Raw genomic sequence first — 25,857 nt, forward strand, 5'->3', positions numbered from 1 at the left:
AAGCGGCTGGAAAGGTCCGGGGTCGGGGGGTGGGAAACGGGCCACGTAGCAAAAGTCCGCATCCCGAGAATGCGTAGTAGGCGAGCTGAAAGGTATGAAAATTCCCCGCCCGTTTCCCGAGATTTTCAGTCGCTTTCAGCGTTTCCAACTAGTCAACCACGATGGAGTTCCGCCTCGACGTATTTTCACTTTTGATTGCCTCTCTTGTTGCTTCAACTGTTGCTATCCCGTCGTCGCTTATGGACGAGATCAAATCCCGTGACGTCAAAAATAATAAAGGTATTATTGTAATATTTCTTATTTTCTAGCGAGTTAGGTACCTACAGGATCAATTTTTCTTTTGCTAAAAAAAGCAGCAATATGGTTTCACCATATTGTATATGTCTAATAATTTAATTGCTAAAATATGATGAAATGAAAAACTCATTATTTATATCATAAGTAGGTACGCTGAGTGACAATAATCTGAGAAAAATTCAAGATTTTGTGTTGCACTTTATTTTTTTTATTTTTGATTACAAAAATCTTTATATGTATATATTTTTTAAAATGTATAGTACCTAATATGTAAGCACGTTAAGGTATAACCATTATTGGTTAATTAAATGGTAATGTAAATTGCAACAGAATAAAAAATATCATGAAAATCCCAACGAAATTTTGTGAATATGTATTTGTTTGTACTTAATTTTTTTGGTGCCATTTTAGTATGCGATGTAGTCGATATTATTTACCATTAGTTTTGGTTAGTTTTTATTTGGTTATGGTATACCTATACTTTGCTTCCTAACGGTTTTTCAATAATTATAACCGAAATTAATTCCTGGCTTTTCTATTAAATAAGGTTCACTTACTTACCAAAAATAATCCAAAACCAATTGAAACTAACCAACCGATTTAGTATATTATCTTGCAGTTTTAAGACGCGTGGTTAGCTAAATTATTTTGTTGGTTATTATTTTATCCAACTAAATTGCACAAGAATGGAAAATATCTCGAAAACCCTAAGCAATTTTCTTTAAAGCCCTCTATCTCTAGGGGACATTGAGAATACTAAAGAAAGTAGAAGACGCAATATAAGAAAATAGTAATAGACGATCTAAGATACCATGTGGAGATTTGTACAATTTGTTACCATACTTTTTACGCTTTATATTGAATAAACTGGAACTTAGTATTGTAGATAATATAGCGAAGGGATATGAAAAAACCCATTCTATGCATAGATATAAATAACGTAAAGTTTGATAACTGTACTAAATTTCATTTAATTTTCTTTGCCGATTTAGAAAATACAGATTTGCAAAAACCATCTTAACGTGATCTTCAATGCCCTTGATTTAGGGCGAAGATTTCGTTGTAAGACTCAAATATTGGACTACAGTTTGCCTTTAATTATTTCACGATACATTTTCATTATTTTCGTTCTGAATATTGGTTGTTTTATATTGGTTTAAACGTTATTGATGTTAAATTGTTTTACTTTAACTGTGACTAATTCTTGAAGTCCCGAACAAGTCTAAAACCTTTTCTTATTATTTGTACTATTTTAACTTTCGTGTTCACATTTTAAAGTTTATAGCTTACGGATTTCAGTCCGTGAATTTCTACTCTATTGTTTTCTTTCGCGTAAATTCATAACCTGCTTTGAAGCTGGCACGTGAAAATGTGTGATTATTCATAAATATTTATAGCTCGCTAAACAAACACACATATGTCGGGAAAGCCGGATTTTCTACTTGATATCACCCTTGTCATACCTAATGGGATAGATTAAAAAGATTATCGATAGTGCCAAATATTAATACGTGTTCACCAAACCGGCAATTAAACAATGTTTATCAAAGTCTCAACAGGGTAACCCAATTTAGACACTCTTGGCGCGATATACATATATTATGCAATTTTTTTTGTAAAATGAGAGTTTCCTTTAAGTTTTACTATTCCATACCAATGTGCTGTCGTTTTTTATTATTATTTTTACTTAATTCATCACACAGTTATAAACATTTTAAATTCAAATACAAATTAAACAATGCCAACGTATAGGGTCGACCCTATACGTTGGAACACCCCCATATCTCCGAAACTATAGGGGATTGAGCCAAAAGTTAAACACAAAAATTAATTGAGATATTACAAACCTTAATTTATTTAAATTTTATATATACAGGGTATTTCAGTTTTCGTGAGCCAATATCAACTTTCTTATTTTAAATGGAGCACGTAGTATATTACTTCATTTTTGAATTCTGTACAAAATTCTATACATATTTTGTGTATAATATCTGTCTAACCGTTTTAGACATTTTAAATTTTTTATGCGAAAAATAACGTTTGCAAGACGTAAAATATCTGCCAGTTTCTTCATTCGAAAATGTTTATTGTTTCACTTGAGTAAGGGTTGTTGTTGACAAAGGACTCGAATAATAGATGTCATAAGAAATTTCAATATATATTAATACAGGGTACGCGAGAAATAAAATTTAAAATTAAATTAATAAAACTGTCAAAAAACTTTTTTTTTAATAGAAACTACATATATTTATAATCTTGGCATAGTTAGCATTTAGGCAATTTTGTATAATGTTGTATATGCCTAATATTTTTACTTTTTTCAATATTTCTTTTTAACCACAAATAATATGCTGTTGCCATATAGGTTCAGTTAGTGTAAGTGGCTATGACGGTGTTTCGACAAATAAAGTGCTGCCACTATATTTACCATTTCATAGTTGACCACAATCTTGCTGATGCCCTTATGAAGATCCAAATGTATGTATGCATTATTTATACAGTATAAGACCAAGGATACGCGATAACGTTGGTGAATATTTTATTCACGAACGATCAATAAAAAACTAATAGCTTACAAAGGATAATAATTTTTGTAACAGTAGTTCAATATATCCCCCACTTTGGGCAATCCAAGTAGTATAGCGGGTATCTAAATAATGGCATTTCTAACAGATTCAGTCCCATTTAAATATTGTGTTTGTAAACTAAATTTTTAAGTGTACCATATAGAAAAAAATCTAGGGAGTTAAGTCGGGACTTCTTGGACGCCAAGCGTAAGTACCATTCTCCCCAATCCATTCTCTTTAGTGCGCATTTAAATGGGTACTTATTTCTTGACTGCTGTGATAAGGAGTGCCATCCTGCTGCCAAATTAAATTTCGCTGTAATCAATCGTAATCAACAACAAAACCCGCTTCCAAGGAGGCGGCGTTCTAGCCGTCAAAGCCACCTTACGCCAACTGAAGTTGTACGGCAACAGCATATTATTTGTGATAGACAAATGTTTAAAAACAAATATTTCAAAAAGTAAAAATATTAGGCATATACAGCATTATATAAAATTAAAAAAAAAGTTTTTTCTCATATTTAATCTTAATTTTCGGGTACCCTGTATTAAATGTATTGAAATTTCTCATGAAATTCGTCATTCGAGTCCTTTGTCTACAACAAAACTTACTCAAGTGCAACAATAAACGCTTCCGAATAAAGAAATTGGCAGATATTTTACGTCTTGCAAACGTAATTTTTGTAAAAAAATAAAAAAATGTCAAAAACAGTTAAACTTAGACACAAAAATTTCTAAAATTTTGTGTGGAATTCAAAAATGAATATTATAAGACGAAAACATATTTAATAAAGTATGATAAGCGCCGTTTTAGCCACGAGTTTCGTTTCATATATGTGGAGCGCATTGTAATGAACATTTCCATCGTTTCAGGTACTTTAGTCACGGGTTGGGAGCGATCAGATGTCTTCGGTAGATCACATATGCTGCTTTTTTTGTAAATGTGATGGTAGTAGACAAAAATATAGTATGCAAAACGATTATAAACTTCTTCAGACACTCACGTTCATGCCTAGATGAACCCGTGTGTAAAGTCTCGATTATAAAACTTGTTGCCTAATACCATATTATAGGCTTAAAACGTCAAAAATAGATTTTATATTTTGGCTACTATTATTCTACCTACTTGTACGTGCTAATTGGATAATCATCAGTGATCAATTCTAAATAAAAATTAGCCCCCTACTTAACTTTCAAGGAAACTTCATTGTTAGAACATTATTTTACTTGGCTGAAAAAGTAATATCTGCATTGTCCTGATAACGAACAATCTTTAACGGTGATTCTTAACATACAGGGATGCAATTAAATTTTCTTGAAGATTTTGAGAGGTTTAATTCTTTGTATCGTGTAATTAACTGTTAGATAATAGTATATTATGCAACAAGTACGGTAAACGTGTTGCATCGCAGGGGTACATTTTCGCAAAACAACACGAATAGATTCACCGACATAACCGGCAGACGAACGTTGCAATTCAAGGCGTGCGAAATATATCCGAAAACATCCAATTGCTCCCAAACCCGTGCGGTAAAATCCCGTAAATGTCCGAAGTGTCTCAGAACCGTGGTAAATGAAACTGAAGTGTTAAAGTGACGCTTCCCGCACGCTAGATCGGTGTGTAATTAGGCATTTTATAGACCGCAGTAGAAAAAATATAAAATATGCAGTAGTTTATTTGAAAAACTAAAATTGAGATACTCAAAAGTGTCGAGAAAATGGGAGACCCCGTACATGATCATCGGTTACTAAGCTTGTGACACCGCAGAAAAACCAGCAAGCCTTACATTTTTACTGGTTGGGAACAGTCGCCTAAGGTCTGGTCTAAAATCTTGTCCTTTCGGCCATGCCGAACGAACAGGGGTTAACTTTGTCGTCCAGGGTTGCGTATAATCCTGCAAAATCGATAAGAGAACTTGTTGCTGTTGGTTTTTACTTTCCCCCAACCCCATTCAATTAAGAGGGACAAAATGGTAAACAGTGTGTTTTCTATTAAAGGGAGACTAACTTAATTAACTTTTTCTGGTGGTCATCCGGAAAAAAAAAACGCCGATGATCATCGGTTTGGATTTCTGCTCGATGCAATCCAATCGGGATAATATTTGGTTTAAGGGAGTAGATTTAATGTAAATTCAATTTAATTTGGTTCCAGTTAAACGGGCACAATCATCCGAGCAAAGCGCGGAAGACAACTCAAACAACCTGGACTATTATTTGAAGCCGACTGCCATTAAACGAGGTAAGGCTATCAAAAACCTAATTTAATCATGTTAATTTGGTTGGTTTACTTATGTTAACACATTTAATTGAAATGGTTTGCGGACGCTGACATTGTTTTGGTTAACGAAGCTCCTGTTCCAAGATATAACTACTAGATCCATCCCTGAGCTTTATTGCCTGTGTTCCATTATAAAAAAAAATTGTTAAGTAGCATATTATTACTTCAAAAAGCAACTGTAAATCGACAAATATACAACCTGTCTTTCGATTTTCATCTAAAATGGCTCCAAGTTTAACATTCCTTTAAAAATAATCCCACGCGAGCAGTTACTGTCGCGAGTACTGTAATATAATTCTCTACTTTCGTTTGTTCTATTCACACAAGATAATCCACGTTCCTCAGGTAACAATATATAAAGTAATTAACAAAAAGACCTGTTTAACGCTACTAAATTAAACTTCCTACATCTATTGCGGCGCTTTTGAACTTTAGCCTTGCTGTTCCGTTCATTAAAAACAATAAATCTCCTGTATTTCCTTTTGGTCATCAAATTGTCTCTCGGAACTTCGAAAATCGTTTCTAAATTACTTCGGGTCCTTTTCACCTTCTTATCGGTGTAATATTTGATAAGATCGTCAGTTGCGAGCATCAATTTTGAAGACGTCGGCGGTTCACCAAATTGGTTCTTTTCATCTAAAATTTAATATGCGAATCAGCATTAACCAGTTCAGTTGACAAAAAAACAAAATTATGCTGATTCTGAACCAGCGAACTGGATCTGAACTGAATAATAGCAAAGTAATATAGCCATCTTTAAACTAATTTTTTGTGACACATTTTGGCTATTTTTGGCCGCCACAATCTTGTCGTACGTTAATACTTCCAGGTTAGTAGTAACTAACAACAATTTTTAAAAATTGTAAAGTCTTGTGATGCGTATGGTTGCAGTTGTAGTGTTAATGGCATAATATTTATATAAACATATCAGTCATCAGTCAGAGTCAGTCATATTGATAATCTATATTTTCGGCTATAATTTAGAGTAACGAGTAAAGAGTAACTCATTATTTTGGTATTTTTTATAATTTATTTTTGGTTAGCTTAAAATTTAATTTTTTTTTAAATTGTTGCCTTTTTTATGAAATAAAAAAATACTTTAAAAATATACACGTAAATGCGTGATTATTTATTTTAATCAATACTCCTGAAATATTTTTGAACTAATATTTAAAATCCCTTATATAAATATATCAATTTTTAAGCGCTTTTATCGGGAGTTTTAAAGAAGTTTCATTTTTAACAAACATTTAAGGGCAATATTACACATTAATAGTAATGTTTTACTATTGAGAAATTTGCCTCATTTTTTTCTTTTAAAATTTAGACCAACTGACGGTACTGAGCGGAGAAACATCAATCAAAATTTTGAATTTTTTAGGAATTTTCTATTGAAGTTGCCACTATTGCGGGCGCTTTCGTTGAGTGAGCACAATTCGGTCATATAGTTAAAATTACAATAATGTAATGACACCTTGATTTTTATTAATATGATCTTCCGACAAGTTAAAAATGTTCAAGCAATAAAAGATAAAGGTTCAAAATAACGGAAAATACAATATTTGCATTATTTTGTTTGAATAATACGATTTTAAATCAAAATTGTAAATATCTATCTGTGTTGCTTTAATAGTATATTATGCAAGAAGTGCGGTAAACAGCATTTGACTCACGAGAAAAGTTTACCAAATGTGTTGCATACTATACTTTTTCTAAGACCGTTAAGTTTTTGGGTACATTTTCGCAAAACAACACGAGTACATTCACTTACATGACCGTCAGAATTAAGAAACCTGTGCGGTAAAATCTCGGAAACGTCCGAAGTGGCTCGGTTCCGTGGGAAACCAAACTGGTGGTAAAGTGACGCTTACCGCACGCTAGATCGGTGTGTAATTAGTCATTTTACAGATGGAAGTAGAAAAAAGTTTTTTTTTCTATATTTTCTATAAAATACGTGTGATAAAGCTTTACTTAAAATTTGAAACACTTGTACGTGCATATCTTTTTTTTGAAAGCGCAATGCTATTGTTTGCAAAATAATTATTAGCCCATAACGAAACCCATCAAAAACTTGTCTAATTTTGATTATTGAAATAATACAGATTAAAGGTTTAGTAAAGCAATCACGATCTTTATTTGACTATTTCACATTTATCATAGAATAAATAAAACTTTATTTTTTCGTAAAAATGAAGATGGAGCAAGATTTGATGTACTCTCGAAATGGGGTTCTACAAGAAATAATCATAACAAATAAATAAATAAAAAATTGACAAAATTCGAGAAGCAAATGAATGCTGGTATGGTCTGTTCATAGCTATAAGCATATGGCATAGTAAGTCTATTCATAGATATAAGAACGTGACAATTGCTTTTCAATGCGATTATCCAAGGGTGGTCATTAACATACAATGCAACAAGATTATTATCTAAAGTTTCGGAATTTAAATTCAGGTAAAATTGTGGTCCCTAATAGAAAATAATTTTATACCTACCTGTGTTTAATATTTCCTGGTTTGGTATACTACTTAGTTTAAGTTTATTAGTAATCATTCTTATTTCGTGTGTAATACAGCTGTGTTGAATCGTGTGCGAATTATGCAATATATGTGTGCAATATGTGTGTGTATCTCAGGAGATGCTCCCGCCCAAATGTAGAAAACACTATTCTATTGAGATTAAGGAAGTTATAAACAATGTTTAGTTGACTCCCATTGAACGTGGTACCAGCAAGCAAGCATCTTTAGAAGAAACGGCCACATTGACGAAAATTCCAACATCACCTCTATGGAAAATTGTGAATAATCCCATTTCAGCGAGGAAAAAAAGAAGCGATGCTGACATTTTCTCGAGTGTAGATGAAAGTGATCAAGATATAATACGGCGTAAAATTTACCAGTTATACAAGGAACAAAGCTTGCCTACATTCGATATCTTAATTAGGAGGCTTGAAAAACACATGGATTTTCAATTTAAAAAACTTGACGAAAGGCAAGTTTTAATGGAATCTTTTAGAATTCGGAAATGGCGACTGGAATATCTAGAAAAAAATAGAATTTACAGAGAACAACAAAGACCAATTATTTACTTGGATGAAACCTGGTTCGACACTTATGATACCCCGGAAAAGGGTCGGGTTAACTCAACTTATAAATGTAAAACAAACGTGCCATGAAAAAGAGGTAAAGGAATAACTATTTTGCATGCTGGTCCTAAAGATGGTTGGATTCCAAATGGACTTTCTCTGTCTGCGAAAAGATTATTCTCTGGATTACCCTGAAGACACCACCGCTGATTTATTTGAAAGTTGGTTTAAAAAGAAACTAGTTCCTAACATTCCTCTTAATAGCGTTTAAAGTTATCACAGTAGATAGTTGACTAGAACCCCTTCCTCATGTGACACAAAAGCAACAATCTAAAACTACATGAATAATAATAACGACATTTATTTTGATGAAGATTATATCAAAAAGCAATTAATTGACGTTCTACAAAGCTTGAAAATACAAAAGGAATGCGTCTGTGATAATTTCTTACCGCTGTATATTAATCCCATTGAACATATTTGGCACCAACTGAAACTTGCCATTTGTCGTAACAATGTTTTTCCCCGTGTTAACTCCAATGTCCTCAAACTTATAGAAACCGAAGTTTTTAACATCCCTCCACAAAGTTCGACAAGTTCTGTTAAACATATAAAAAAAGCAGAACAATCCATATTGCAAATAATATAGAATACAAATAATAATTAAAACAGGCGAGGATAGCGATAGTGATACTGATATAATATGTGAATAATTTTAAGTAATTTAAGTAGGTAATAAAAATAATTTGTGATGTTATTTAAGATTTAAACATCAATACATACATAAATAAATATTGTTTAGTATCTTTCCTAACAAAACCCCAAATAATTAAATTCTAAACAAAGTACGGACCTGTTCGGCCATATTTCATTTTTACAGCTTGCCCGGGTCTTTCCTTAATTCGCATCAGTTAGTCACTTTCTTATATCTATGAACAGACTTTACCTTCAGTGATTGCATATCTGTCGATTTCATCTGCAGAAGCATCATCCTCGTCGGGACTCTGTTCTGCAATAAATCCGGTGTTCAAATCACGTTTGTACCATCCAGATAGTCGTCTCCTGGAATTTGTTTTTGCTGTCGAACTAGTTTGTCCTCCAATAAATGTGGTATGTAAGAGGTCTTGTTCTACGTTTTTACACGACCTGGGACCATAATGTCTAAGACAAATTGAGGTTGTTAATTGCAAATGAGGTTTTAGGTACATTATATTCTGTTACACTTTTTCAACAATCTTGAAAAGCTCAAAAGGTGCGCCATTAAAAAGCTCGCTCGCATTGAGCACTTTACCTTTTCAGTTTACCCGACTGTTCATTGTAGGTAATTTCCGAAAGTTGCGTCGATTTCCTCGACCTGAGATTATTTTTTATGCAATCTAGTTCCATAGATCCTGGGAATCGGATATGGATTATATTGTTTTTACCATAATAAAATTGTACCGGAATGCTCGTCAAAATGACAAATCAGTTTTATGAATGTCAAATTTACGATATGCAAATCTACCAGAAATCAGCAACGTGTACTTTTGAGCAACAGATTAGACGTTGAAGGCTGACAAGAATTGAAAAATTCATAAATGTAAACCATTATAAAGCAACACACAAACAGGATTAAAACACGATTAATATAATAAAAGTTGCTGAAAGGGCCCCTCAGTGTTCTTATGCAAAATGGTTTTAGTGCAGTTTTCGAGATATCGCACCTTAGTTTGGAACGATACTCTATATCTTAAAAACGCAAGATTTTCTAAAAACCGATACAGTTTTATATATCGACAACCGGTGTAACATAACAATGGGTATTATGGGGTTTAATGGTCTTAAAACCGAGAAATTTTTTAAATCGTTTATTCCGAACAAAATACAGCAAGTAATAACAACATCTACAAAAATTGCCTATTTCTGGGCTCTACATAAATATTATATACATATATATATATATATATATATATATATATATATATATATATATATATATATATATATATATATATATATATATATATATATATATATATATATATATATATATATATATATATATATATATATATATATATATATATATATATATATATATATATATATATATATATATATATATATATATATATATATATATATACATAAATATTATATACAAACAAAAATGTTATAATGCAACGACAGATTACATGTACATGCTATCCTTGCAATTAATTAATTATTTAATTTTTTTAATTAATTAATTTATATTATATTAAAATATATCTTTCATTTTTTCAATTGGTAATTGTAATTGGAATTGTAATATTTTATTTAATTTAATAATAAGGTAAAATCGATAATGAAGGTGGTTACTAATACTTGTTGTACTGTATTGTACTCATTTGAATAGAAATGAAATAAAATGAAATGAAATGGTTTATTATCATTAGCATACATGCTATTACGAACAAACATTACTAAAACTACGTTTGTAATTGACATAAGCAATGCATATATTCGAATCGTAATAAATTAAATTTATATAAAAGCAAAAGCTAATTCACATTAATATTAATATTAATATAAAAATATTTTCCCGTCTTTTGGAAGCTTTTTACATTCGGTAAATTTTTGGTGTTTGTCGGCTGAGCATTGCACAATCGAAGCCCATCACTAAAGAGGCTTTTTTGCATTTGTAGAGTTTTAACAAACTGAATATCAAAATCATTTTTGCCCCTAACAATATAAGAATGTTTGTACGACATAGGAATTAAATAATCTTGTAAGTAGGATGGAAGTAAATTATTTTTTATTTTATATATCAGCAAAACATTAGAGAACTCAATACTTTAAAACACCGACAACCACCATAAAGACCAAAGCATTACACGCGTGGGAGTGTAACGTGTACAACCCAGAATAGCCCGCATTGCTTGATTGTGTAGCACTTGTATTCTATGAACATCACTGTTCCCACAAGAAATCAAAAATGAATTGCAATACAAAAAATGAGAGCTGATAGTCGCATTAAAAACAAAACTTCTGCTCCAGTGGCTAAGCTCAGGCGAAAGTCTATGCAACAAACCTATTTTTTTTCCAATTTTGCCTCCAATTGAGCATCTAAAACTACTCCCGGATACCGCATTTGTGAAAAATTTTCTATTAACCTACTATGAATATAAATCTTAAAATTATTATCCAAAAATACATTAAAATTTTGTTAACTCCCAAATACGCTGTTTTATTTAAATTTAACTTGAGTTTATTAACGCACAACCAGTCACTAAGTAACCTTAATTTCGAGTTCATGTTGTCTACCACTTCTAAGTCATTTTTCCTAGAAATTGAATGCAAAGTTTCATCCGCGAAAAGGTTGACAACAATTTTTCAAAATTTTGTCTAAATCGTTCACATATAGAATAAAAAGCAACAAGCAATGGTCCTAATACACTGCCCTGGGACACACATATATTGTTTTCTAACTTATCAGATACCAGGTTATTAACCCTTGTTACATGTAATCTGCCACATAGATAATCAACTATCCATACAAGTACATTCCCTCTGATCCCATATGCAAACAGTTTATCTACCAGACGTCCTTTGTCAATGGCCTCAAAGGCTCTTTGAAGATCAATGAACACAGTTAAAATTATATTACCGTCATCAATGTTAGACCTCCATTTCGAGCACACATATTGTAAAGACGATTCAAACAAGTGGTTCTCCCGAAACCCAGACTGCCCTTTAAAAATTAGTTTTTTTTTCTAGGAAGCTACGCAGCTGCTTACACACAATTGTTTCTAAACCTCTGTCTATAGCCGATAATAAATTAATTGGCCAGTATTCTCCAACTTTACTCGGAACTGGTACTTTGGGTATAGGTACAATAACGTTTGTCTTGATCTCTTCATAAATTTATCCTTTCTAAAGTGAAGTACAGTCGAACTTCGATAAGTCGAACTGCGATTTGACACATGAAAATTTCGAGTTATCAAGACTTCGAGTTATCAATAAAATTACAAATGCGTGTACTTTTTTGTGAATGAACATTTATTCATTTATTTTTAAAAATTGATTATACGTTACATAAATGCCCTAATATCTATGATTTTTGAACAAAAAACGAAAATTATGAAATAGTAGTACATATGTATAATATATGTACATACAAATGTATTGTATATGTACCCAGTATATATAAACATAGTATGTATGCACATATACATACATATATATGTACATATTAAAGTTTACTCTTTCACTGGAAAGAAGTGAGTTATTGGTGACTGACGACCGGATCTCTTATTTTGGTTTTCAACAAAAGCTTCAATTTTATTTAAACAATCATGTATATTTGGAATACTTGCAGCAATGTCAAGAATGCTTTTTGCATAGAAGTTGTTAAAATGTTGTTCTATATTACCCAAATCATCTCCAAATTTAAGATCTTCGAAGTTGCCTGCATTTCTGCGTTTGCTGCGTATTAATCCCTTTAACGTTCGCCCCATTTTCTTTCTGTTTCCCTTACGCCGATCAATGTTTCTTTCATAATATTTCGACTTCTCACGTCTTAAAACCCTCACAAATGTAGTCCTTTTGGTCTGATAATTACGCCAATCGGTCTGCTTAAACTATTTATACGCGATATCTCCTGCCTTTTGTGTCTGAAGTATCATAGGACTCATCCAAGGAACTCTGTCATAAATAACCTTTTTCATTGGTACTGTCTTATCTATCTGGTTTATGTTAGTTATTAAAGGCACGTATATCACCTTACCATCGGTAAAATTATAATTCCACTGTATACTGAAGTTATTTTATTTCTTTAAATTTTAATATTTTATTTTCTTGATTAATCTGGCGTCTAAAATTCACTTGAGATTTTTCTTTTAGTGCCTTGGTTTCTAGATAACATCCAATGATTATGTGGTCAGAAATCTGTGCTTCAACCAAATCATAGTCGTTTGAAAATATAAGATCAATCAGGGAAGCCGACATACTGGTATTTCTTGTATGATCCGGAATGATTTGAATAAAACCAGCATCCTTTGTAATATTTATTAATTTATTTATCTTTGGATTATTAAAATCTAACCTGATATTAAAATCCCCAACTATTATCGTTTTATTATATAAGTCCTCCTCAAGAATCTCCTCAACGTAAAGAAGACAACATTTTCACTTCCTATTTTAATTTTCACAAAAAAAGCCCAATAGTTACCCGAAGAAGCAATATTTTTTAGTGCTGTAGGTGAGACGCTATCTCTTACATAAGACTCCGCGCTTATGTGCACTATGAGTATGACACATGAAATGTCTGTATCCAGAAATCTCAAGCTCATTAATTTGATAGTCTTCAGTTACGTGGGTCTCATTAAGGCACATAATAAGCGGATTGTTAAACCCCAGCATATTAATTGACCAACGCAACTCTCGCATTCTTGTTAATTGCTATTTGTACTTAATTGTTGACTCATCTTCTCAACTTGTTTTTTGTATGCTGTGCAATTGCGATTGCAAACTACGGGATCATACGCAATATTTGGGATATTCGAAACAGTATTCATATACTTACAATTAAGACAACATTTTATTTGTGATGTACAGTGCTTATTCTTGTGGTTTTCACTGCATTGAGAGCATGTTGGTCTTCCTGGCGACAGTTGATGTCTATATAGCCCAATTTCAAAATTTTGAAACATCTTAAAATGCTCAGATACTCATATACGGAGAAAGTGTCCCATCCAAAAAGTATTCTGTTTTGGTTAAACAAATAATTAAATGCATCAGCTGATGTTTCAACAATAACATTAAAACGTTTATTTTTTGATGGTTTAATTTTTTTGTATGTTTGATACCACAGCATCGCAGCAATCGTCACACAGTTTTTGCATTCATTAACATTTTTACCAATAATATCTTTTACTTTAGCACAGACTGTATGAAAATATTTTTCACAGTATTGACATGCGATCATCACTTTACTGTTCACTATGAATTTATCAGCGCATACGGTACACGTCATATTGAACTGCAAAAATGCTATAGAAAAATTAGCCTCCTTTCTGTTTGTTAATAAAATACGCTTTTTACTTACAATGGGCTATTGTTAAAATTTTAGGAAACTTATTGAAATTCACCTTTTTCTAAAACCTCGCCCACCCAGAATTGTCTTTCTCAAGAATACGGTCCAGGTGACGTCACAGGAAAATAGATCTCGCTGAAACGCGACAAGGGAGATGGACTTTCTTTTATATTTTGTTTCACTTTTATGTTTTGATTGGGGGTGATAAAATAATTTTTGTGTTAGAGATTGAAAAATATTGAATTCTTACTTAGACAAACATTTTGAGATATAAATGTCAATAAATTGCCGCTTGAAATATAGCTAAGCTATCTTGACTCTGCAAACCCTATAGCTATTAGATAATATAGAGGTCGCAAAATATCTGACGGCTATGCATTTTTAATTATAACATTGTATGACATAAAATGATAAACCGGATAATATTTTTTAATTCTTTGGGAACTGCGCATTAAATATAAACATAAACATTTTTATACACATATTTTGAAAATATAAAAATATGTTTAATTTTGGAATCCCAAAAATGGGCTTAGAATTGTAGCTAAATGATTTACATACCGAATAGCCGTAGGAATTTTTATGGTAGCTCAGTTTTCAAATCAACGAGGTTTAAAAAAACGTTAACGTAATATTTTCCACGATTAAGCATATGCATTTGAAAATTTATTACTACAATGCAAACAAACAAGTAAATGAAAATAAACTGTTAAACTGTTTAGATTTATTTCAAAACGGACAGAACCACTTAAAAGGATCAAAGATTTTTCGGATGTTCAAAACGTTGGGCCAGAGCTATGTGAGATATTCTTTTTAAATTGTTTAATTATTTGAGCAAATTATAAGTGCACGGTCTAGTGGTGGAATTAACGGCATGCAATGTGTGCTGCCCATACGGGAGTGGAGCCACAAATAGACAAAAATTCTGTGAATATGAAGACGTTTCTTAAAATTATTAAATTATTTTCAACTTTGAGCTAATAACCAATAATTTTTTAAATAATGTCTTGCTATGATAATAAAGATGGTGTTTTATTAAAGCTAGTTTATTAAAAAAAAAACAACCATACACTCATTACGGATGTGAAAAGTTTCATTTTAAATTTAAATTAGCTTCCTTAAACACTGTCACGAGTAACTTCGTGCATTTCCGGTTATTTATTTTTGCACAAATGTACCCAAAAACTAAGGGTAGTAGAAAAAGTATAATATTTAAATCGTTTTAAACTGCTTCAGAGCCTCGTTCCGTTTGTGCCTCAACTAACTATTGAGTTGGTAATATACTATTAAAATTAAAATCCTACATGGTTAGTCGTCGAAAACTCGACCCTTCCGTTTTTCATTTTCTTACCATTTTTGTGTAGGTGTCAACATGAAAATCCAAGGCACAGATCTACCTTTATCCGACTGGGATAGAGATCAACCCATATTTCGCGGCAATCAATATAACATGGACAACGTTCAGTCTGGTCTTTTCAATTCACCGGACTTGTCCCCGGATGACAAAACCCTGCTAGATTACGAGAAAGCTTTTCGATACGGATCTAATCGGGACAAACTGGATGAAGCTTTAGAGAACGCTGTGTTGAAAAGCGAGCTTTATGGCGATCCGATTAACCAATATAGGTAAATATAGCTCTTACTATATACAAAGTGTTTAGATTATAATATATTTAACACTCTCGCAAGAGATTAACAACAAATCATGGTGTAAAATCTGTGGAAACAGCTGGCTAAATGCTTTCTTTTGAACTATTGTGACTTTTGAATGTTTTAAAACTATGGCGGGAAATACAAATTAAATTACTATAGGTCATATATATTTATTTTTAAATGCAAAAATACTTTTAGCTATTTAAAAAGAAATTATGCGTTACATCAGGACACTAACAAAACAGTTGCATATGTATATATTTTTGTAACAAACTTTGTCGCAACATAATGGAGAATGAAACATAGATAAAATATAAAATAAAACTATTTTACAAATAAGCAATAAATAAACAACAAACAACAACAAAAAATAGAACACATAGATAACATTTCCACAAAAAACTAATATCAAATTTCACTTTAAGAACTTCGTAAATAAATCCCAATAATTCAATAGTTATAATAATACATTGTAATAAGGTCTCCTGAATTAAATTACACGGTCCGCTAATTACACGACATTAGATTCCTTAAAAAAAAATTTGTTGATATTTTTAAGTGTCGCATTTCCAAATTCTGAAATTCTACTTTTGACTAGACTTGTGAAGGCAATTTGCTCAAAGTTATTGATACATTTCTTTGGTGTAAATTTCATGTTCATTAATTAAAACCAATCTCCCGCCGGGGTTCATAGGCACAAGAATAAAATAATATATTTTTTTTTAATTTTCGAAAACCAAATTTCCTACATTATTAGTTAATAGTGCTATGGAGTTTTCACTAAATTAAAAGATATAGAATAAACTCAATTTGCGTGATTCCAATGGGTATTTCGGCTTAAAATACACATAATTATTGTCCACTTAACCGTTCCCGCGGCAGACACCATTATAATTACCCCCACTTACTTATCCGACCATCATAATTTTCAATAGGCATGACTATTTGTATAGGGGGTGTTTTTGTACAACGCTAATCCTGAGATAGCACAATTTTAGTAAAATTTTCTTTGCGTTACGGTTAGAACAAGGTTGTTTATTATTATTATTTTTCAAGTTTTAGTTATCGCAAATGTGACGAAATCTCACACTCACATTAAAAAAAAATATATTCTTAAATTCAAAACTCAAAATATTTACTATTATTGAACTTTAACGTATTATAGTGGCAACCCCGCCTATACTTTAAATTTTATTATTGTTGTTCGTTATTTCTTACCATGTGCGCACGCTTCCAATAAGGGATAAAGTAAAACATTGCCAACATAAAAGGTGCAAAAACTCCCTATTACCGCACAGGGTTTAAGAAAATCACTTTCACATAATTTTGAATTTAGAGGTTTATTGGACTAGAAAACTCAAAAACCATTTAAAAAAACGCCAAATTCGTTTTATGAAAATAAGTTATTACTTTGTTTAATTTCTGAAATCGACCGTTTTTAAGAAACCAATATTTAAACGTTTTTTTTTTCTAAATTCACCGATAAATGAAACTTGTATGGCTGAAGAACCGACTCTGAGTTGTGAATTAAAATGAACATTTATCAAATTATTTTCTTTAAGCAGAGAATATTTATAAAGCTTAAAAAATATTATTGCATATTTATAGAGAAAAACGAGTCTTGAGAATGAAGCAAAAAATGTTTCAAATTTTGTATTCTTCTGTATTATAAAAATTAGGCTATGCTTGATAATACTTCTATTTGTATTACTTTACGACGACCCTGTATTATAGGTATTACGGACCCGACGATCGAAGAAAGAAGAGAGAAGCAAGAAAATTAAGGTAAGCCAGAGTCATCGGTTATTTTTTGAAAACACCAAGAAATTAAAAATTGAAATACGCAATTGTAAAAAACTTTTTCGTTTATGATTGTATTTGAGAATGTGAACTTTCCAATTATTCAATACAAATTAAACAAATAAACATTATGTTAGAGTTAACAGCGTCTCCCGTTGTATCATTCAGTAACTTCGGCTCGTCGAAAGCATTTAAATTGCTGATTAATATTAATAGCTTTTTTTCCCGACCGACTATAACCCAAATAATTAGCGGAGTACACGTCTGACGCTGCGAAAAGCTTTTAGCTACGCCGCAAGAGACCAGCCGGAATTATCGATTTAAGAGAGAAGAAAAACAAACGCAAGTATCGTGAAAAGATATTCCCACAAAACCATTAGGCTGAAATTACATATCCGCTTCGAAACAAAACCACGTGTGGATTTGAATCTGTTGAGGGTTTCGAGTAGATGGAAACTTATTTCGCAGGAAATTCCCTAAAGCCAACTGCTGAGAATTGTTAAGTGGATTTTGGCATTTCGTCCTATTGAAACAATTTTGCCAATCCTTCATTTACAAATAAAAAAATAGGCAAGAGGCGAGCTATTGTTTCGATTAGTTATTTCAAACAAAAAAAAATTAAACTCCTCCAGCTTCATAAGACTTTTTAGAACTTTAGCATGATTTGTAATAGTAGCACTTCCGGCTTGCAGTGCGTAGGGACAGAAAATACTTATATGAAATGTATTGAAATATATTGAGTATTATATAAAATACCGTTCGCTCCAGCATGGATATCTACAAAACATTTTCAAACGTTTCAAACAAAAACATATTGAATCAATAGATTAAAACATAGCCAGAATCCCGGGCTTCTTCTGAATGTAATCAATTGCCAGTGTTAAGTGCTAGTTAAGGCGAATTATAAATATTTTATTAATTTTGGGTTATTGTGAAAGTTGTGCAACTCTTCTAATAAAGAAGGTGATAAAGGTTTATATATTTCTGTGATTGTAAATAACGTATATTCCAAAGTATATTCCAAAATTAGTATCGGTAGTATTATTTAGCAGAAGTTTATTTCTTTTTGCCTGGGCCAGATATTTTGATTCGGCAGAGATTTAGAATGTCTTTGAAACTAACTAACTGCACCGTTTCGAATGCTATGTCATACTGTAAATAGTATCAGTGACAGTGACCAGTGAGCCAACTGAAATAAATAAATTCTTACAGTACAATTTACGTGAATTTTATCTGGATGGGGAGGTAAATATCAAGCTTATTGGCGATTTTTAAACATTTTCATTGTTTTTATATGTTATCGTTGTTAATGACGTTTCAAATCTAAGTTTTACTGCACTGTACTTTCTTCTATTGAAATAAATGATAATAAATAAAATTATTTTGGCGAAATGCAGTGTTTAACTATTTCAAAGAATTTGTATAACTTTCAAATTTATATGTATATTTTTTAATTAAATGTTTTAACGCTTTTACAAAATCTACGCGATTTATTTCAAACTTCGCTTTCATTCAATAAAATTTTACCTAGTGGTAACTACCAGTGATATACCAACGTTTCTGAAAAATTGTTGTCACCGCTGTTTGACATGTAATGTCTGTTCACAGATATAAGAAAGTGACCAATTGCTTTTGAATGAAGTTATCCAAGGGTGGTCATTAACATACAATACAACAAGATTATTACCTAAAGTTTCGGAATTTAAATACAGGTAAAATTGTGGTCCGTAATAGAAAATAATTTTATAGCTACCTGTGTTTAATATTCCTTAGTTTGGTATACTACTATAGTTTAAGTTTATTAGTAATCATTCTTACTTAGTGTGTAATACAGCGTGTGTTGAATCGTGTACAAATTATGCAAAATATGTGAGAGTCTAGTGTATCTCCGGAGATGCTCCCGCCCAAATGTAGAAAACACTATTCTATTGAGACTAAGGAAGTTATAAACAATGTTTAGTTGACTCTCATTGAACGTGGTGCCAGCAAGCAAGCATCTTTAGAAGAAACGGCCACATTGACGAAAATTCCAACATAAACTGTATGGAAAATTGTGAATAATCCCATTTCAGCGAGGAAAAAAAGAAGCGATGCTGATATTTTCTCGAGTGTAGATGAAAGTGATCTAAATATAATACGGTGTAAATTTTACCAGTTATACGAGGAACAAAGCGCGCCTACATTAGATATGTTAATTGAAAAGATGAAATCGGTGTTAAATATGGCAGAACTACCTTATGTAAGTGTATTCAACACATGGTTTTAGATTTAAAAAAATTGACAAAAGTCAAGTTTTAATGGAATCCTTTAGAATTCCGAAATGGCGACTGGAATATCTAGAAGAAAATAGTATTTACAGAGAACAACAAAGACCAATATTTCTTGGTTGGATTCCAAATGGACTTTCTCTGTCTGCGAAAAATATTAAAGATTCTTGTCTGGATTACCCTGAAGACACCACCGCTGATTTATTTGAAAGTTGGTTTAAAAACAAACTAGTTCCACACATTCCTCCTAATAGTGTAATTGTAATGGACAATGCAAGTTATCACAGTAGACAGTTGACTAAAACCCCTTCCTCATGTGACACAAAAGCAAAAATCCAAAACTACATGTATAATAACGACATTTATTTTCACGAAGATTATACCAAAAAGCAATTATTTGAGGTTCTACAAATCTTGAACTTACAAAAGGAAAACGTCTGTGATAATTATGCAAAAAATCTAGGGTATACAGTTTTAAGGCTTCCACCTTACCACTATATATTTAATCAAATTGAACATGTTTGGCACCGACTGAAATCTGCCATTCGTCGTACTATGTTTTTCCCCGTGTTAACTCCAATGTCCTCAAATGTATAGAAACCGAACTTTTTAACATCCATCCAAAATGTTGGGCAAATTCTGTTAAACATATAGAAAAAGCAGAACAATCGTAAATGCATATTGCAAATAATTTAGAACAAATAATAATTAGAACAGGCGATGATAGTATATCAGTGATATTGATATACTATGTGAATAATTTTAAGTAATTTAAGTAGGTAATAAAAAAAATATAATTTTATTTTATATTTAAACATAAATACATACATTTATAAATTAATATTGTTTAGTATCTTTCCTAATAAAACCCCAAATAATTAAATTCTTAGCAAAGTACAGACCTGTTCGGCCATATTTCATTCTTACAGCTTGCCCGGGTCTTTCCTTAATTCGTATCAGTTAGTCACTTTGCTATATCTATGAGCAGACCTTACTAGACAAAGATAAACATATAGTCGGAGTCTATCTCCGACTATAATATTCTAATATTGCTCGTATTTCAGATTTGCAGCGAAAACAGCTTTCAGAAAGCACGGATTTGAATTTTTATTGAACTCGAAAGTCAGGAAAGCTTTCGTACGCTTCGCGGTGCAGAAAATTAAGTGGCGAAACCTTAAAACTCAACAATCCGAAAAAAATTATTCTCGTCTGAAAGTTTTACCAAATGGGGTAAACCATTTTAAAACCGTCTTCTCTGGTGATACGAGTCAATCGCACTTTTAAACGTAGCGTAATAATAATAATGTCTCGCCGACCCATAATAACGTGTAATTAAATTTTGCCGTGTCTGAAATTAATTACGTTTACGGTTCGAAGGCTTATTTTTCTGGTCCAGAGTTGACATTTTAAGTCAATTATGTCGTTTTATATGTTATCGGAAGCACTCAACATAGTTACAGTGTACGAAAAATAATGCTACTGGGTCTTTTAAATTATGGGGAAAATGCATTAATCAGATTTTAAATGTCGTTTGTATCTTTTGGACTGCCAGATAAAATGGCGATTTTAAAAACTTTCATTATGAAAGATATTTTAACAGAAATAAAATTTCAATTAAAATTTTTGTTTACTTAGGTTACTGTCAGAATCTTAAATACTTTAGACACAATTGTTGAGTATCAAATATAATAAGAAGTCACACCCCACACCCAACACCATAATTAGTGGTCCAATTTACCGCAATTGACGCCCCAATAGCTTTGTTCCAACCTCAGTCAGAAACCGGTTTGGAACTGTAAATTCGTGTCACTCAACTGCGGTTGGAACAAACCTAGTAATTACCTCTATTTATTTATCCGATCATCATGGTTTTCAATAGTGACTATATGCGTACCGGTACATGGTACAGAAAAAGTGAGCAATTAAAATGTCTGTCGGTTGCAAGTACCGTATCCTGTGGACAATACAAATCCTTCAATGAATTCGAGTGTATCATCTAATTTGTGACAAATGAATTCGAATTTTGTATCTTTGTTTTGATAAAAATTTGGTGATCCAAACTCGATATAAAATATTGAAAGATCGGACGTAGTGACAAGTGTATTTCCGTTCGTAGTTAAATTCAGAAAATGAAGGTTTTTCCATTTAGTTACCTTTAATTCAATGCATTAAAAATTTAGGTTTGTCTAAACTCTAGTTTTATAGATATATCTTTGTTTCTGTTGACAAAGATAAGCCAAATACGAAATAACAACAAAACTGCTTCATCTAAAAAATTATATTTTGTGACAATATATATGATTCCGAATATATAATAATGTTATAAGGTTATCAGCAAACATAAAACAATAGAAAACATAACAGACTGCATTACTGCATTACCAAAAATCTGAAAGTTAATATTTAATTAAAATTAAGATTCAATTGAACCAACATAGGAAGCATGTAAAACGGATATATGTAAATTATGCAAAAATAACCGGGTCCGTATTGAAGATTCTAAATCTGTTGACTGTCCCGAAAAAATATTGCTTTGAATTTCTGTTAAAAATCTAAACATTTTTTAAATTAAATGTTTCTAATATTCCTCTTTTCAATGGTGTATCACAAACTTTTACTAAATGTAAATAAAATAGAAAAATATTTTGTGCATGCCAATGAATTCTACATAAAAAAACATCAATCAAAATGGTTTATTATTTTTACTATCGCAATATAGATATATGTAACTTACAAAGTAGCAGAAATATCCAAAATGTCTAATAAAAAAATAGTCCAATACTAAAAACATTAGAAATATGTCCCTTCAATGGTCCTCAATAGGATCTGTCATCACCGTCACTATAATTAGTGAATCTGTACTCCACCGTGATGTCGAATTTTTGAAGCAATTTTTCCGGAATACCATGCGAATTATAACGAGTATTTTTTCCGTTTATTTGTAGAACATGAGATTCATTTATGAAATTATATGGTGTCATTTAAATAACACCCTGTATATAGGAGACATCAAATTTCGGATGCCTTATACTTAACACAGAAAATAATTGCACACAGTGATTTCGATTTTTATCAATAAATATGTCTCTTTTTTCGACATGAAAGGTGTGCTAGCAATATGAGGTCAGAAACTTAAACGGACACTTAAAATGTCCGTAAACCTTTTGCAGGTTGAAAAGGAACATTGATTTGACTCCCGAAGAAGTACTGACACTTTTAACCTTATATGAGAACAACCGCCAGAGTCCAGAAACCGAGAACTATCGACAACCTTGGACGCGATACGGTAAAAACGCATTCTTGGGCGACCAGTCTGACGAAGACAACAGCGAAGCTTGGTATGACGTCCCAGTTTACCCCCACGCTACTATGGATAATGATTTTGGCCCCAATTACATACCAAACTACGACAATAACGGGCAACAGTACGACAAGAAAAAGAGGTAAACTTCCTCGTTAGAATTATTTTTTTGTTCTCAATGATATCTTAAATTTCTACAGGTTTCTGGCGACGAAGAAACGCAGCAGCGATCCTACCAGGATGCTCCGCTATTTGAACGGTCCGAACGAGAATGACTTTAACACGCTGTCCAAGGTCCTTAATAATCAGAAGGACCAATCAAAATTTAACGTTCCAGTTTATCGTCGTTTGGTGTTATAAACAAATTACGCAGTTTAATCATCTATCCAGCAGGTACTGATCGTCATAATTGCATATATTTGTTGTGGTGGGTCAAAGCTTTTAAAATATATGGAACCACTTTGGCCTAAAACGACAGTTAAACTTTAAATCCAAATTTTATGAATGTTACTCTTCATGTATTTTAAGTACGTACCTATATTTTTGTGACAAGTTTATCGTTGTATGAATTTGGTGGGACTTCCTTAGCGAATTAAGGCATAAATTATAAAATGTCAGTCAGTCAAGTATCTTTTTAAGACTACGTGTTAACTATTATACACCTATTAAATGTTGGATATGCAGTAAATAAATGGAGCATTATTCTATGTTTTTTATTGTTGTTTTATTACATTTGGGTGCATTAGCTACCGGTTTTTTCGCATTCTCAATGACCGCGTAGAAGACATTAATTACGGAAGCTTGGTTTCATATTCGTCAAAAAACTGAGCCGTTTGGAGATGATCTAAATTATTTTTTCCACTGCTTTCTGTAAAATACCTAATTATACACCGATTGGGAGTGCGGAAAGCGTCACTTTACCACGCGGTTTCTTGTTCCACGGATCCGAGCCACTTCGGATGTTTCCGGAGATTTTATTGTAGGGCTTCAATTTTTACGTTTGTCAATTCTGAACGCTCATGTCAGTAAATTTATTCGTGTTGTTTTGCAAAAATGTATAAAAAAACTAACAGTCTTAAAAAAAGTACAGTATGCAACACGTTTGGCAAACTTTTCAAGTAACTCGTTTATTAAACACTCGTTCCGCTTCGCTAGTACCAGATAAACTCCTTACTCAAATGCCGTTTACCGCACTTTATGCAACGAGTGTGGTAAACAGCAGGTTGGTTTATTTGGCACGAGCGAGTGTTTAATAAACGAGTGACTTCAAAAGTTTACCAAATGTGTTGTATACTATACTTTGTCTACATCCGTTAGTTTTTGGAAACATTTTTGCAAAACAACATGAATACATTCTCCGACATGACCGTCAGAATTGACAAACATGCGATTTCTCGCAAACCCGTGCGTTAATATTACGAAAATGTCGGAACCAGGATCTAAACAGTTTATAATAGTATGGAATAGATCGTAACTGCATATTGAAAAAAAATTACGGTGGCTCGCGATGGATAGATAAAGAAGCAAAAATAATTCCGCTCGTGAACTTTTACATACCCAAAATATAATATGAGAAACTTGCAGTTTGTCTATAAATAAATATGTTCTTAGGCAACCAGATAATCAGACTGCATTTTGTTTCGACACGTACCACGAGATGGCACTTGAGGCTGTTTTGAATTTTGTGAAATTACTTGTGTAATTTTCGTTTTTTTTTCTTCTGGTTTGTGGATTATTGTGAGCTTTGTGTTTAAAGTATAATGAACGCTTATGATACTGAAAATGTATGGTTTCTGGTTGTGCTGATGCATTCAACCAGAAAAATACATATCTTATGAAGACTATGATTTACGGAAAACGGCTTTTTCAACTTTGTTATTACCGCATTCTAGAGAAACTGTCTCGGAAGTCGGTAACTTAAAAGAGTGAGTCATATTTGTAAAGAAATTGAAAAAATTATAGATATACAAAAGACTTTGAAAATACCTTCCAGCAAGTATCCGAATACGTGTTAATGGGAAGGTTTAGGCTTACTTTTGAATCATCCTCTATTTTTTGTTGCATGTACTTGTGTAACATATATTTACTATATTAGTTTATTTATTTTGTTATATGCCTATACTATCAAATCACACATGTGGAAAAATGTATATAAATTATTGTATTTCCCCTTATTAGCCATCATAAAGTAGTCTACAAAAAAATCATTTCTTCATTTTTTCAATATCCTGTTGAGCGATGTAAATTAAAGTTAAATTTAAAACTTTTTGCTCGTTTAATCCAATAGACAAAACATTCTTAAAAATAAAAGATTTCTTTACCGACTTATTATAAAAAGGGTTTAATTGGTTACTCCATCCGTTGGATGGTGCTGACGCTTTTGACAACAAATTGTGATGTATCAGTTACCGGTGTGTTTTTTGTGGAATATGGTTTAGCACGGCGCTGAAAGTGAAATACCACAACTGGAAACAGGAATATAGTGACACTTTTCGCACTCTCCATCATTCGATATTTTAATGCACTCAGCAATGTATTTTTAAAGCTTTTGTGGA

General features: G+C 32.0%; 1 protein-coding gene across 1 annotated transcript; it reads left to right on the top strand.

The window, feature by feature from the left end:
- The first annotated feature begins 116 nt into the window (after window positions 1–116).
- LOC132699798 (prohormone-2-like) lies at window positions 117–24,014 on the top strand. Its single transcript, XM_060666693.1, has 6 exons — window positions 117–279; window positions 5,016–5,102; window positions 15,646–15,907; window positions 17,669–17,719; window positions 23,172–23,444; window positions 23,503–24,014. Exons 1-6 carry the CDS (start codon window positions 162–164, stop codon window positions 23,660–23,662), a joined length of 951 nt encoding a protein of 316 aa, XP_060522676.1. The 5' UTR covers window positions 117–161; the 3' UTR covers window positions 23,663–24,014.
- Window positions 24,015–25,857: the final 1,843 nt, after the last annotated feature.

Source organism: Cylas formicarius, unplaced genomic scaffold (genome assembly GCF_029955315.1).
Source record: "Cylas formicarius isolate icCylForm1 unplaced genomic scaffold, icCylForm1.1 PGA_scaffold_3__17_contigs__length_32017465, whole genome shotgun sequence".
NCBI classification, from domain to species: Eukaryota; Metazoa; Arthropoda; class Insecta; order Coleoptera; family Brentidae; genus Cylas; species Cylas formicarius.